The 15,770-nt window shown below is 34.6% G+C and overlaps 4 protein-coding genes across 4 annotated transcripts in view; 2 read left to right on the plus strand and 2 right to left on the minus strand.

Moving 5' to 3' along the window:
* The window catches only part of pasilla (RNA-binding protein Nova-1-like protein passilla), a 32,883-nt gene extending 29,284 nt beyond the window's left edge, over nucleotides 1-3,599 (plus strand). Inside the window, exon 6 of the mRNA XM_011498172.1 lies at nucleotides 3,456-3,599. Coding sequence (XP_011496474.1) covers nucleotides 3,456-3,461 — 6 coding nt within the window. The 3' untranslated portion in view covers nucleotides 3,462-3,599. The remainder of the gene's footprint in view (nucleotides 1-3,455) is intronic.
* A 408-nt stretch (nucleotides 3,600-4,007) lies between these two features.
* On the minus strand, nucleotides 4,008-7,830 carry LOC105361071 (probable maleylacetoacetate isomerase 2). The gene is made up of 5 exons (XM_011498169.1): nucleotides 7,612-7,830; nucleotides 6,201-6,252; nucleotides 5,756-5,904; nucleotides 5,161-5,365; nucleotides 4,008-4,435 (listed from the first exon to the last, which is right to left on the minus strand). The coding sequence occupies exons 1-5, from the start codon at nucleotides 7,627-7,629 to the stop codon at nucleotides 4,206-4,208; spliced, it is 654 nt and encodes a 217-aa protein (XP_011496471.1). The 5' UTR covers nucleotides 7,630-7,830; the 3' UTR covers nucleotides 4,008-4,205.
* Nucleotides 7,831-11,946: 4,116 nt separating this feature from the next.
* Nucleotides 11,947-14,963, minus strand: LOC105361074 (scaffold protein salvador). The gene is made up of 7 exons (XM_011498173.1): nucleotides 14,789-14,963; nucleotides 14,436-14,727; nucleotides 13,610-13,814; nucleotides 13,158-13,394; nucleotides 12,848-13,069; nucleotides 12,129-12,434; nucleotides 11,947-12,055 (listed from the first exon to the last, which is right to left on the minus strand). The coding sequence occupies exons 2-7, from the start codon at nucleotides 14,524-14,526 to the stop codon at nucleotides 11,959-11,961; spliced, it is 1,158 nt and encodes a 385-aa protein (XP_011496475.1). The 5' UTR covers nucleotides 14,527-14,727; nucleotides 14,789-14,963; the 3' UTR covers nucleotides 11,947-11,958.
* Nucleotides 14,964-15,289: 326 nt separating this feature from the next.
* The window catches only part of LOC105361075 (solute carrier family 25 member 45), a 2,115-nt gene continuing 1,634 nt past the window's right edge, over nucleotides 15,290-15,770 (plus strand). The window contains exons 1-2 of the mRNA XM_011498174.1: nucleotides 15,290-15,477; nucleotides 15,585-15,700. Of these exons, the coding sequence (XP_011496476.1) occupies nucleotides 15,438-15,477; nucleotides 15,585-15,700 (156 nt within the window). The 5' untranslated portion in view covers nucleotides 15,290-15,437. The remainder of the gene's footprint in view (nucleotides 15,478-15,584; nucleotides 15,701-15,770) is intronic.

The raw sequence follows: 15,770 nt of genomic DNA on the forward strand, positions 1-15,770 counted from the left end.
TATTTACATATCATTGTATGAAACTAAATTTCCGCGAGTTAAGATGTCGTTGTAAAATAATGTATATTTTTATATGTTTTTATACTCTAATAATATATTGAACCATTGACTATTCAACTTATCAAAGTTGCCTTATTCACTGTTTCTTCTTCTTCTTCTTCATCTTCTTCTTCTTCTTCTTCTTATTCTTCTTCTTTTTCTGTTTTTAATTTATTTATTTCTATTTTATAGAAACATTCGTAAAAAACAAATCATTTTGTAAATATTACATCTATTCGCCAAGTATAAGTGATATTCATTTGTCCATTAAATTATTCGTTTGATAAAAGAAGATACAAAAATAAAATGAGAACGTTAATGTCTTTATTATTATTATTATTTATAATGTCGAGCGTAATATCTATAAAAGAAGATTGATTTATTTGCCCTTTCTTAAGCAATCTATGTTAAGCGTCGAATTTTGTCGAAATTGGGAAAAAGAGACATGTACAATTAAAGAGTACAATTTGATATATTTTATGTTATAAATAACAAGCAAACTTACTATTTTTAATTAATACTGATATTCCCAATTTGGACGAGACGAGTCGATAAGGCGAGTATAAATGCGTGATAAAAATTGCGACGATCAAGAGCATAATTATTTTATTGATTAATGTAAAAGGAAAAAAAAAAAGAAAAAAAGTTAAGTCTCGCACAAACGGAGTATATATAATACAGATTATTTAGTTCGTAAGCACTAATTTTCCTTTCCACTCTTCTAACGCAACACTTTCACTTTAACTTTAATATTATATTATGTTCATTAAAGTATTGATAATATATGAATAAATAATCGAATAATTGCGAGCAAAAAGCATAAGGATGCCGACTAAATGTTTGCTCAGAGTTTTTCCTTTTGACAATCGCATTAGTATCTAATCATCATAATCTTTAACGAAAGATTAATTATTATAAAAATGTTAAATTTTTCCATATCAACGTAACGTCTCGCGATGATTTGCCGACTCACGTGCGCTGTTTACCATTGTAAATCGATAAATTTTAAAAGAAAGTTATTAAACCAAAAAAGTTAAATTCCTAGTTCGTTCTTGCATTCCATTAGTGCCCATCCACGTTGTCATATTTTATATATAATAAATAATTAAAAAAAAGCTGTCTTTTAACTAGTCACTACAGTTAAGTATGTATATATATATATATTTTTTTTTTGTTTTTTTTGTTTTTTTTTTTTATAAAGAAAACAAAAAATAAATTAAAATTTTTAATTGAAGATGAAACGAAAAAAAAAAAGAAAAAAAGAAAACAACAACGAAAGTGAAATTGAAAGTTTTATCTTGATAATTTTTTAACGTTTCAGGTAATTTTTTATTTATTTATTTATTTATTTATTTATTTTTTTTTTTATCAGTGATGAATATTTTAGTTGTAAATTCATTGATGAAATATTGAAGATCGAAGAATAAAAGCTTCGGTGAGTATTTCTTTTGTGATATACGGATACCAATATATATATATTTAAAAACAACCTTATTTTTTTACAAATAAGTGACGGAAATGTTGTTTATAAAGAAAATCTGTGTAACGAAAACCAAAACTAGCCCATTAGTATAAAGGAAATGTGTACAATTGTTTAAATGTCGATTATTATGAAAAACAGTTAGTTAAAATGAATTGACACTGTAATATGACACAAAATTTATTATTTCCTATAAGCAATAAACATACACGATCACTTTACTTATGCAATATCAATATATATTTATACTTAAATACACTGCATTTGAATTTATAAGTAATATAATGTAGCTAAATAATATATATATATATATATATATATATATATATTTTTGTTTTTTATTATTATACAGACTCACTTTCCTTCTATTTTTATTCTCACGCACTCTTACAATCTATGATCAGAATTATTTATATATATATATATATATATATATATATGTAGTCTACTTAATTTAGATATTATTTTGACAATGCGAAGAAATGGTTTTCATTCTTTCTTTATAATTTCGCACTCGACAGTCTCTCAATAGAGATACCATATAACGACGTTTCTACAAATCCAAAACGTCGAATGCGTCCAAGTCTGCAAAATCGCAGCCTCATACGAAAGTATGTGGAAACAAAACAAAAAAAAAAAAAAAAAAAAAAAAAAAAAAAAAAAAAATTAAAAAAAAATTAATATTCCTTCTACGCGTATGGGTTCGTAAAAAAAGATATTTGAAGTTGAACAGCATCGATTTGGAAATACGTTCGAGTAGGTATACAAATCTTACATCTTATAATAACGTAGAAAATATATCACCTGCCAATAGAAAGATTCGTCTCGTGAAGTTTAATTTATCTCGAAAATAAGCTTCAAGCATCAAAAGTTTTGCTTTTCTCCAATTTAAGTTTATTATCGAATAAACTTGAAAATCCAGTGGAATTTAATTTAACAGGCATATGTGTACACTCGTGATTTGCTTAACAGCGCTATTATCCGACTATTCATAATTATGTAATAAATGTTGTTAATACAAGCACGAGACACAATCCTGTAATGAATAATTCCTCCCTAAAAATAGCATTGGGCGTACACATTGTTGCTTTTACTTCCTGATATTGACTTGATTAATATTTTGAATGGATTGTATGATGTAAAGGCAATTCTGGCCCCGCGTCATATTCAACGCATTACAATCTCCATCGATTATATTTAATACATTAACGAGTGTATAAAAAATAAAAAAATAGCTTTATAAAAAAGTAATGTTTGAATATTAAAAGTGTCTCTCTCTCTCTCTCTCTCTCTCTCTCTCTCTCTCTCTCTCTAAAATACAACTATTTATGCGTAAAGGCTATCGTTTCGAAAATGTTGCACGACACTACCGTGTACTCGCGTATACATTATGCACAAAGTATTATCTTTCTTTTTCTTTTTCTTTTATAAACAGATTTATTATTATAGGTTGAAAATAATTTGTCCTGGCGCATAGAAGAGTAGTCGCAAACTACCAAGAGCATAAGCTGTGGTGCGGACAATATTTTGTACTCTTTATTATCCAATGGGATATCGTGGCGAAATTTTATCGAGCGGCTTAATTTTACATTATGTTATCACTTAATTGGCGTGTGTCAAAAATCACTTGTATTCTCGATTAGTTAGAAAAAGTTTCTTTCTTTCTTTTTTCTCGTTTTTTGTTTTTTTTTTTTCGTTTTTGTTTTTGTTTTTTTTGTTTGTTTTGTTTGTTTTGTTTAAAAAGTTTTTAAGTTAAAAGAGCCGATTGATGTACAGAGCTTCTTCGCCAAATGAAACGATTAAGTATTAGAGTAGAGGTAATAAGTGTACAAAAGTAAAATTTTAATTTTAATTAACATAACCTATTTGCAATAGGTTGATAAATTTCACAAATTTATATTAAATTTTGAATCATTATGATTTGAATTAAAACAAGAATTAAGAAACGCAAAACAACATTTTCTACAATCTAAGGGAACTTCAAAATATCTTGACCAATGACGAGCCAGCGAAAGAAAATAACAAATAATAATATTTATTCATCGATCGTGATAGATAATTTGAAGGTTCTTCGTGGCCTGTGAGCTGAAAAGGTGACTTTTATAATTTTATCGCGTGTGGTCTAAGCTCTCCCTACTTCTGCCAACGTAATTCGGAACAACCGAGGTGAAATGTTCATTGAGATATTAATTTTTTAATCCCGACTCTATCGAAGGTAATTCTTTGAACTTTTTACACGGCCCAATCTCTCATCTGCGGACCTTCCAGCCAATTGGCATTAATTATTTTATAACAAATAATTTTCGGTCATTGTATTCGGCCCATTAGCAATCGTGTTTTGATTATTAATGGGGGATAAGCTGGTGGTAATGGTTGCGACGCTGGTTGGGACGGGGGAAAAATTGACATGAGGGAATAATGCAAGCGGCAGGGATGAAGACGATGAAGGATAATATATGTATATATATATATATAGATATATATATATATATATATATATATATATATATATTGCACGAATGCGCATGTATCGATGAATTTTTAATTGTATTATCGCTTCGAGTCGATCAAGTCTTATTGTCAGTTGCGTCCACCTTTACGTCGCTCACGGGCCACGAAATGTTCGACCAGCCTCTCACGTTCTCTTCTATGCCTAGAAAAGAAAGAGGGTGGTCTGCCTCGCTTGCTATTTAGTTGCCTCTGGTGGACAGTCGGGCTGATTGTTAGGATGAGCGGCAGTGAAGGCCGGATGATTCTCTAAGTTTCGATCCACTCTTAAGATGGTTGGAAAGGGTCTTAGGTCGACGTGAAACCTTCTCGCGTTAAAGATTTGTGGCACCAGACAGCAGTCTGCAAGCGTGATCTCGTCCCCGACGCAATATTTACCAGCGCTCGACGACAGCAATTTTTCCACAGCTGTAACGTGTCCAAAAGAACAATGTATGTTTATCAATTATGTAAGGCTGCATTGCATGTTTATGTAATTGGTGTGTAGTCTGTGATAGCTTGTAGTATTTTAATTGATAAAATGTGTCGAGTGATTTATAGTTTAGTGCGGTGGATATAAGATGATTCTTTTGTTTGCAAGACCGAGGCAAAAGGATCAATGAAGTAATATTGTTTGCATTGTACAAAAGTAATAATCAATAATTAATAACGAATAACGAAATTGCGATTATGTTATTATTGCGATTTTACATGTGCATGTGTAGTTTATCTTGCGATGATATTGAAATAAATTGACATTACGCTTGTTTGAGATTTGAGTAGAGTAAAAATCGAGTAAAGAAAAGGTCTCTTATACTGAAACGATCGAGAGTGAATTGATTTTACTTTTAAAAAAATTAATGATTCTATTTCAACTTTATGGTCTCTTTAATCCTACAAATGCCATTCGCTCGAGCAATATTTCAGCAACGCAGTGCCAAACCACTAGACACCGTTGAAACGAACACAATTGTAACTACGCTTATTTGTAATTAAAAAATTGAAAATCTTTTTACAATATATAACTTGTAATAATTAATTACACACACGCACGCAAGCACGCACGCACGCACGCACACGATTACAAATTATTTTATTTGGCAAAATTCTTATATTATGTATAAGAGACTGAGTATTCGTAAAATAGAGTATACCAGTAAAGCCTCGAGTTATCCAATGTTGCGCCCATTCTTTCTTACGCTCCTCTCCAACGTAAACCAGTACAATGAGATTTTGTAGAGGTTGGATTCCAGCTGCGATTACTTCACAAATTTCCCTCACTCTGGCTCTTTTCACTGGATCTGCTGGCATTAATGGACGGTGTGGTCTCGTTTCTTCCAAGTACAGTAAAATATTTAGCTGCAAAATGATTTTTCTCATTAAATTATATCTCTCTCTCTCTCTCTCTCTCTCTCTCTATTATTATTTTTATTTTTTTTAATTTTTTTTTTGTTTTTTTTTTTGTTTTTTTTTTGTTTTTTTTTTTGTTTGTTTTTAACTGGTTTATATATAAACTTATGTTATAAACTAATAAATTCTCATGTAGTAGTAGTGCTTTAGTCCCTATGCATATTGGAATAGAGACCAACATTTTATGTAACGTACTTCGCATCTAATCAAATAATCACAAAATTTTAGTATCGTATCGTGTCATGGAATTTTTTTTTTTTTCCCCCCAACATCATAAAAACACATTCAACTTAATATAGCATCTATAGTTTAAGTAAATAGTTATAAAATTTTGTTTACAGATTCAATTAATGTATGATTGTCAATATGGAGTGCCGGAACCTGTTCCATTGGATTGATCTCTCGGAATTCATTGCTATGATGTTCACCACCGCCTTTCACCAAACTGATAGGTTTTATTTCATATGGAATCTCCTTGAGGTTCAAAGCTGTACAAATAATAAGTTTAAAAAGAAACGTGCGTGTATGCGTGCGAGCATGCGTACACGCGCGCACGCACGCACACACGCACACAAAATACAAAATACAAAATACATACGTTAACATACATGCATGCAAAAACAAGCAGCCAAACCAACAAACCAACAAACAAACACACACACACACACACCCACACACACACACACACACCCACACCACGCAAACGCATAGACAAAATTTATTTTGAAGTTTAATATATATTGAAATGATTAAAAGTAATATTTTTATAATGTTCTGTACGTACCTATTCTTACTCTCCACGAGCAGGAGCTTCTCCAATATGAATAAAGAATTGGCTGTGTCAAAAAAGATTAATCATTGTAAATATTGTTAAGTAATTTAAGTTTAAATAGTTAATAAAAAAAAAAAATTATTATTCAACGTATTTTTTAATTACTTTGTATAATGTTATAGTGAAATATTCTCAACAATTGTTTATACAATATATGCTCATAAGTACACATAGATAAAATTTTACTTGTCAATTTAATATTTAATAAACCAACTACCTAGTTTATTCAAATAAAACATTATCCAACCGTTTTATTTCTCGTTTTATTTTTCTTTCCTGCCAATATTTAACATAACATCGCTAGATTAATCGTATTAATTAACTGGCATTACTACCCCAACAGCACATGGACATGTTAAGTACAAACTTTTACAAATGTAATTTCATTAATTTCATAGTGAAAACTTGGCGCTGCTCGATTACGTTACGAATCGTAAAACTCGTAAAATGTCTAATGGGCACTAAACATTTTCTCGATTATCAATGCACTGTGATACATTTCAAAGCACTAAACGACAACGACACGTCGGCATTAATAATACAAAGGCTAATAAAATAATCGGCGGCGCTCATGGAAATTAACAATAATGGAACGAATGGTACGCGCGTCAGCTAAACTCGAAACTCCAACGACAAATGTAAATAAGCATCGCGATATGCATGCCGAGAAAACCGTTTCCTCCTCTCAAACCCCCTCCCCCGCCCCACCCCACCGTCAACAATCCACAACTACAGGCAAATGTCCTGTCCTACCCGCCAACTCGCTCGCTTGCAATCGCGCGACATACCGACACGCGACCTCGTTGCCCCCCTGGCGCTACCCGCCGGCACCGCCACCGCCACCACCACCACCACCACCACCACCTCCACCACCGCCACCTCCACCACCGCCACCACCGCCACCACCGCCACCACCGCCACCATATTATACACATTCTCGCGGCGACCCCGGTAAAAAACAATCTCGTTCTTCGACCTTCCCGGGACACACGTTCGACCGAACATAATCGGAATTTGTTATGGAAACTCGTCACCGCCGCGTAGATGAGATGGGAAGGACGCGATGTCTCAACGCCACCGGCACAACAGCCTATCCTCGTTGCTCACACCAACGCACATAAACACGGGAGCGGCGGGCCCCGCGTCGAGCCGCCGCAATTTTACACGAGCGAGAGGAGGCCCCGCGCGGGCCATGACGTAGCGACAAATATTCGCCGTGATAACGCCGCTCCGTCCTACAACAGCTATCCAATGATGCTAAGCGAGCGCCACCGCCGAGGAAAGTTCATCACCCAAGGGTTGAAAGGTGGTCGAGTCGAGGCACTCACGAGGCATCCTGCATCCTGCATCCTTCGACACTCACCTTCCCCATGACGGACATGTTTCTGGCCTGTCGGGCTCGCGCGTCCCGCACCTACGGAGATAAGACGCTGCCCTTCCTGGGGCTCCCGTCCGCTGAGCCGTGGAGAAGCTCGAGGTCCGACGAGAGCGCGCGACGTCCAGGTCTCTCCTCCTCGTTCGGCTGATAAAAGCCGCCGGCAGCTGCTTTTTGCGTCGGTGTACGTCGCGCGCCGTCGATGAGAGCAGGAGCCGCGAGCTCTCCCTTACCCCTCACCGCCCCCGCGCCACCGCCGCCGCCGCCACCGCCACCGCCACCACCACCACCACCACCACCGCCACCACCACCCACCGCCCCCTCTACACCCGTCGCCCCTCGCCCCTCGCCCCTCCGCGTCTCGCCGCGACCCCACTCAGCATCGCCCTAACGCGATCAAATGGCCGTCCCCCACCCCTCGTTCCCGGCGAATCCGCGTGTGCGTTGTCGTTATCCTCCGCCCCCGACCCGCCGCCGCTACTACTACTGCTCCCTCCCAACCCTCCCCGTCACCCCGCCATCGGCCGACCATCCCACCATTTGCGCACGACGTCGTGACGTGCAGCAGCGGATACGAGATTCCGGCCGATCGCGAGAGTCTGGCGACGGGATGGATGGATGGATAGATGGATGGATAGATGGATGGATAGATGGATGGATGGATGGATGGATGGATGGATGGATGGATTGGGGAGACACGCGCTAAAAGCAACTTGATCTCGCGCATCTCTCTTTATTCATTCACCGGAGCTGAGAAATTAATATAATAATCGATTTGATGAGTCTTCGTTCGCTTTTACTCGACTACTCTTCCATTCCGACGCCACTCCATCCTTTTTAACTAATATCAGTCGGCTATTCTTTCCCGACTCTTAACGCCTTCATAAATAAATATGCTCGCCTCCTTAACTTTAGGGCATATTTAATAACGAGCTTCGAGCAACAATTTTAACGGCTAAAATTTAACGATTAAAAGTTGAGTGAACGAGCGGAGGAAACCTAGGCACCACCGCCTATACTTCCGTACAATTTATACACGAAAGCTTCCATTCGATAATAATGATAATAATAACAATAACAATAATGATAACGAATGACGGACTCTCGTAGCTCGGCCGCTCGCTCATCTTGTCGCAAAATGTAATATTCACTTGCAGGGATTACAGCCATCATTTATCATTATTATCCACTGCCGTAATTCTTAAGCGACGTCGTTAAAAATTTGACGGTTGCTCGCACTTACGAAAAACAAGAAAAATAAAAATAAAAATATTTTTATCGAGCACACTGCGACTTGGCAGTCGATTGACAAACTTCAACTATTCTCTACTATTTAATTTCGGAAATAAGTTTGTTAATTATTGTTGTCGTACGCCCGCTGGTCGACGATTTTCCTCCTCATCATTTTTCATTCGATCATTTAAAATCTCTAAAAGGCCGGCCACTTCTCTCACAATCACTAGCAACTCGGCTGTAAGCATTTAGCACATCATTATAATCCCCACGATATTTTTATCTTTTATTTATTTATTTATTATTTTTTTTGTTTTTTGTTTTTTGTTTTCTCATCATCGCTTATACGTTTAATATTTAATATTTCATTGTCATTGTCGACCTAATAATCATTCTTCGTCCTTTCAACTTGCCATCGTTGACATTAATAATTTGCATTTTGTAATTTGAGAACCGATGGACGAGCGCCATTCCTAATGGCGAATTTTAGTTAAGTTTTAGAGAAACGAACTGATTGTAAGCATCGAAAGAATCGCCGCTGCTCATGGATTTTTCACCAACGACCGACAGCATAGCTTCCCTTCCACACCCCCCCCCCCCACACACACACACACAAAAAAAAAAAACAAACAAACATAAGAATTCAAAATGATCGACAATTCGAAGGGTCATGCTAGTATTATACAGCCTGTAACACTGTAATATAATGTAATATATATTATCGCGAGTAAATTACATCGAATTCTCTACGCTATTAACAATAGCAGCTTGATGAAGCAAAGGCTTCGTTTGTTTTTACGTGAAAGCAAAAAGGTGGAAATTATTGTTAGCACGTTCTGCAAAAATACAGCTCACGAATTATGTAATTTAAGCAAGAATTTTCTACGACTGTTGGAAAGAGTATGAATTTTACATTTCTTCGTAAATATTGGAAACATCTGCAATACATTAATTTTACGTTTGATGAAATACACAAATGCATATGCCTAACACAAATATTGGCGTCGTAAGAGGCGAGATTAATTAATTAACATTTTTATAAAAAGACTCGTATTTTATTTACATAATTGATCATTCAGGCTTAAAACAGCTCTAAAGCACTTTTCAATAGTTTATACATATCATAGGTATATAAAAAATGATAATAATTTTCTTTTAATTTAGTTCACGATTAAAAACGTTTAAAATTTCATTGCTTATTATTATATTCAGTTGTAAATGTGCAGCCAAGAGTTGCTTTATTATTTCCAAATTTCAAATGTTATGTTAAAACCTCATTATTATTATTATTATTATTATTATTATTATTATTATTATTATTATATTATTTATTATTAAGTTAATAAAGTGACGAATGAAGCAAAGGATTTATCTTGATAAACAATATAAACGGATTATAATAATTTATAATCCATTCGTTCATGTAATAAAATACGCGTGTGTACGATTTTATAAAAAATTATCAAAATAATGATTATTAATACGAATATGAAAACTAATAATTAAATTACAAATATCAATGCATTCGATGCTTCTCACTGTTCTCCATTACACGAATAAATATATACATACTAATACAATATATTATAATAATAATATATAGTCATTACAATTATTACTATTATAATTGTCAATTGTCAATTGTCTTCAATCGTTACCTATTAACATTTACTTGCAAAAGTATTTTCATAATGTTAATTTTCATCAATTACGCATGTAACTCTATGAATATCTTGTAAATTATCTCAAAACTAATAATCTCGCTGGGGATATTTAGAATATTAGTAAAAAAAAAAAAGAAAAAGTAAACAAATAACAAACTTAACAATCACAAATGCATTATAAATACTAATTTTCAAACTGCATTTTGCCAATTACTTACTCTCTTTGGGTAATTAGTAGCTTTACAACTCGAGAAACTAGAAATGTTTTAAGTTTCACTCGTTATGCGTATTTCCTCTTCTAATATCCTCTCCATTCGCAAACGAAGCATTTGATTTTTATTTATTGCAGTCTATTTGCATTTATTTGTAAAATGTGTGTTTCATTTCTATTCGCATTATGTAAAAAATTAGAATTTGTTGGTAAAACTTTTAAAACCTCGTCGGTTAAAGGTATATTACTTTCGCAGGTTATAAACCAATTTAACCCAAACACATTCAGACGTTAACCTCCTTTCAATAAAGAAAAGTCTCGGTAAGAATAAACATATTTATGAATTTATGAATTATTGATAATTTGATAAGTAAGTAGTAGCGTTTTTAAATTGTAAATTGTAAATTGTAAATTATATCTCGTTCAATATTGCATTTGTACAGTTGCGATAAAGTTAAATTAGCTTGTATGGAAATTGCATTTATCGGTACTATTTATTTTATTGAAAAGTAATTTTAATTAATATTTGGTCTTGTAGTTTGACTATATAAATACGAATTTTGTGTATTTTGTTTTTCTTTTTTCTTTTTTTTTTAATAGCTTTTTCATTCGCCAGATTCAAAATGTTTGGATGGATAAAATATTTAATCTATAAGAACATTGCCTCGATGAAGCAACAAGAAGCAATGAATTATAAATACAAATTATCGGTAGTGTATTCTTTAGCGAGTTGGGCTTTATTTGGCTTAGTAGTTTATTCGATAGCCAAGGAGAGGGCACCTAAATTAAACGATGGTGAAGTAATCTAAATGCGTTTAGCCTGGCAACATAATACCTAACGGTGGTTGAACATTTTTTTTTAAAAACTTTTATCTTTCTTGTTTAAGGCATCGATTATAAAAAATTATTGGATATTAAACACTCGTTCTCCGTCATAAAGTTTAATAATTTCAAGAAGCTACACGAGGAACGAGTATATCCCGCAGAATCCAATGATTTGTACGAAAGCTCGGAACATCAAGAGTTACAAAACGTAAATTAGGATATTGTAAAGTTGTGTTAAAAAATAGGAATGAAATATAAGTTAAAGGTAATTTAATATCGATAATAAATTGTAAATTATTTTAAATTGTACATTATATAAATGTTATTTAAAAATTTAACATTTAACAATTGTCTATACAAAGTCTCTTTTGTATAAAAAAATACCTTGTCAATCAATAAAATTTAAAACATTTCAGTGCCAATTGTTCTTATATTGGCACCACTAGATTCGTCATTTATTTCCTTTGATCTTTGTTCTATTTCATATCGAAGAGCATTTCTAAAATAATAGTATAGCGTTAAAATATTAATTTTTGACTTTTATATTTTGGTAATACAACATTGAAATTTACCTATACTTTTCATATCGCATAACAATCTCTCGTACTTCTTGCGTAAACAGTCTTATTAACATTGCATTGAAACAATCGAGTTCTGGTAAACGAAATAATTCCCATCTTAATTTACGATCTAAATCAACCGAAGCTCTACTGTATACGTATAACCAATGAGGAATTTCTTCGTTAATGTATGGATTTGCTGGTACTAAGACACTGCGCGAATGAAAGTTTGTGTGCTGCGGTGGTGGTACGACTCTCACAGCTTGTATTTCTGATGGATAACAGGGATGCTGATATTGCGCTTGTCTCGTTATATGGCTAAAAATAATTTTGTAAATCATTAATGTAGAAGTAATGTTGAAGACTACATTGTGCTTAAGGTAACTATTTGAAACTTTTACTCTCTATACGGCTTCAACGATCTTATAATAAAGCATAGAGCTTTCTTTAGAGAGACTATATTTATAGTGAAATAATTACATCTAATAAATATTAATCGAATATGCCGGTAATTTTACAATTACTGTTAAATTTAATGCATTATTAAATTAAATATATTGCGTTTAAATCGATACAGAAAAATATTTAAAAGAAGATGTATATACAACGGACATTTTATTAACTCGGATTCATTAAAATTATATTCCTCTTTAAAATTGATTCATTGACGTTATTGGCCTAAAAAATAATACCACCGTAATATTATTAGCCAAATAATTAATTTCACTAACTTGACATAATATACTCCATATTCTTGCGAGTCTATCCTTTCCCATCCAGTCGGTAATCCCTCTTTCTCTAAAGGATGCGACCAATGCGTGGTTCTGGTATTATGATCTACGTAATATTTTCTACCTCGAAGTGTAAAATAGACGGACCAGCCAAGCGGCAAAGGTAATTCTTCGGACTGCTCGTTCCTTGAGCTTGGTCTCTCCGATATTGTGTGACTATAGCTAAAGATAAAATTTTAAATGTCGCCAATGTCTAAGGGAATACAAAATTTAAGCTATTATGGATTAACGTTAAATTTTGTGTACGTACCCAGTATTTTGTCTGTACTGAGTTTGAGGATTATAATCATCATATCCATTATCAATTTCGTAAGAGTAGGGTAACTGTGGCGTTTGCTGATCTCTATCCAAATGGTACTCCGAACCGGCGTACTGATTAACGTATGTGTGAGACAAAGCAGGTGACAAACTGGGCTGATAAAGTGGCGTTGCAGTGCGCGATGGCATCCCATCGCTCGAACCGGAATTCATAGATAAACTGGCAAATCTATAGTACAAGTCATATTTTATGTACAAAAATTTATAAAACAAAGAAACGAGATTGAGAGTGAAATAATAATAATAATAATAATAATAATATATTAAATATAAATTGGCTGTTAATACAATGGAGGATAAATTTTGCAATTATTGCGAAGCATTGATAAAATTAAATGATTTACTTATAATGCTCATTGAGAGGTTCGAATCTAAAGTATATACCTTTGGGCCAAATCGGGAACCGAGCTATTAGGTGTATACTTCCCTTCGTGACTTCCTAAACCAACGGCACTCAACGTAGATTTTGTATTGCCAAATTTCTGTACCATTGTCGGCTGTTGGGAACTTATGGGTATCGACGCAGCAATTGCTGGCTGATTTAGCCTGCGTCTCCTTATATTCGGTTCCGTAGTCCAAACATTGATAACTTAAAATGACAAAATACATTTGTTGAAATTAGTTGCAGTGGCCTGCAAATATATTACTTAATTTTTAGTATTAGAAAGCACTTGCAATCTTCTCCCATAATACAAGATAAAATCTATGCTATCCCGGTATACCGATGAGCATGGTAAGTTAATTGTAAGGACAGAATATAAAAAAAAAAAAAAAAAAAAAAAAAAAAAAAAAAAATAGTCTTAGCACTAGAGGGAAAATTAGTTTACAAATGGTAAATAGTACAAGAGTCGAGAAGCCTGTCTCGTTGTACGGAGAATAGGTATGAAAATTTTTCCTTTACTTTAGTAATTAGCAAATGAAGATTTATGATGTTTAATGAAACGATAGGTTTGAAATGTCATTAAATTTGGTCAGGGTATCGTGTCTAAAATGAAAACACGGAGTCTCCCTCCTTCTCGACGACACGAAAAGTACAATTAGATAATAATAATAAAATTAGCTTCTACGTAAGAATGCAGGATAATGAGAAAGGAAGTCGAGGAAATGGAAATGAGCGACAACCAAAGCTGGCATAATAATAATCGACGATGATTCATAAAATTCGTAAAAAATACAGATGAAAAATTGTAAATAAGGGCATAATACTGACTAGGCATCTCCGGTGGTGTGTCCTTCTTAACATACTTTCCCACGACACCCTCTTTGATCGTCCGCAAGTCTTTGTTTTTGCGGGAGAGCATCGCGCTTCTTCCCCCGTCCGATAAATCCCCTCGGTATCTTAAATAATCGTTGTTAAATCAGCAGCTCAAGCAATAATAATAACCTAATAATCGATTTTACGTCCGACGATCTCGCGAATCGGTCGCTACGATGATGCATTGGAGCTCCGCTTCGCAATTAACAGAGCTGCTTACGACGTCCCCTCGCTTCCACATTTTTTCCTCTCTCACTCTCTCACTCTCTCTCTCTCTCTCTCTCACTCTCTTTCTCTCTCTCTCTCTCTCTCTCTTTCTTTCTAAACACTCCCTTAATTAGCGTATCCTCGTGCGGAAAGCACAGAGTCCGCGAAAAGCACAGCTCACACGCATAATAATCGTTTGTCACTCGTTCACGCACCCTTCGCGTATCCTCGCACTAATGCGTTTGTTCGCGGTGGGGGACAGCTGTCGTCGACATATTGAGACGTGGGCGCATGCGCTAATAAACAAGCGGATTTGCTAGCTGCGCAGGCGCCTCCCAACGATTCCTTCCATTCCGTTAGGTCGTGCTCGCGTTGGGTAAGAAGAGGGCCGGGGAGTCGTGCGGTTTTTGTTTCAATATCTCACAATATCTCACAATATCTCATTTAGTCGTATTTAGTCGCGAGTGAGCTTGGCGTTACGTTATTTTTAATCGACCTCCCTAATCGAGGCTGCTCCATGTATTATTGTGACCGGATGAGTAAAAAATTTCGTCGATAAATTATATTAATCCGAGGATATAGTTGCGGACAAATGTATTTATGTTTATCGCGGATGGGAGATCGATCCTTAATATAATATTCCTCGTGTTTTTACAATTTTAAGATACAAGTTCTTAAGCGGCTTTTAAGCCATAAGGATCGAGCCAACGATCGCTCGTCATTGACTATTATAAATAATGACAAGCTTGTATGGAACATTTATCACACTTTGTAGCAGGATGGGTAGCTGGTATTTTCGAGTTTTTGTTTTTGAAATTATAACTGCCCTACACTATGTCGTATTACGTATACCAAATTATTATATAAACGAATGACAGAGTGATTATCTATTTTAAGGTATGTTCGGTGTAATAGTGGGTCATCCGATGGATACCATAAAAACTTATCAACAAACGAGTAATGTTGAATTATCGATGAGACAAGCTATTTTTATAATAATAAAGAGAAATGGAGTAAATAAATATCACGTATCTCTCATAATATAGCACGTGCGCGCGTGCGCGCGCCCATCACACACAACAA

Source organism: Ceratosolen solmsi, unplaced genomic scaffold (genome assembly GCF_000503995.2).
Source record: "Ceratosolen solmsi marchali unplaced genomic scaffold, CerSol_1.0 scaffold14, whole genome shotgun sequence".
Taxonomy (NCBI): domain Eukaryota; kingdom Metazoa; phylum Arthropoda; class Insecta; order Hymenoptera; family Agaonidae; genus Ceratosolen; species Ceratosolen solmsi.

Coding starts and splice junctions, on each gene's coding strand:
- LOC105361071 (XM_011498169.1), bottom strand. Junction 5,905..6,200: donor CTCGTGGAGAGTAAGAATAG/GTACGTACAGAA, acceptor TTATTTGTACAG/CTTTGAACCTCAAGGAGATT. Junction 5,366..5,755: donor ATCATACATTAATTGAATCT/GTAAACAAAATT, acceptor ATCATTTTGCAG/CTAAATATTTTACTGTACTT.
- LOC105361074 (XM_011498173.1), bottom strand. CDS start 14,526: ATGCTCTCCCGCAAAAACAAAGACTTGCGGACGATCAAAGAGGGTGTC. Junction 12,435..12,847: donor TATGGAGTATATTATGTCAA/GTTAGTGAAATT, acceptor AATTATTTTTAG/CCATATAACGAGACAAGCGC. Junction 12,056..12,128: donor ATGCGATATGAAAAGTATAG/GTAAATTTCAAT, acceptor CTATTATTTTAG/AAATGCTCTTCGATATGAAA.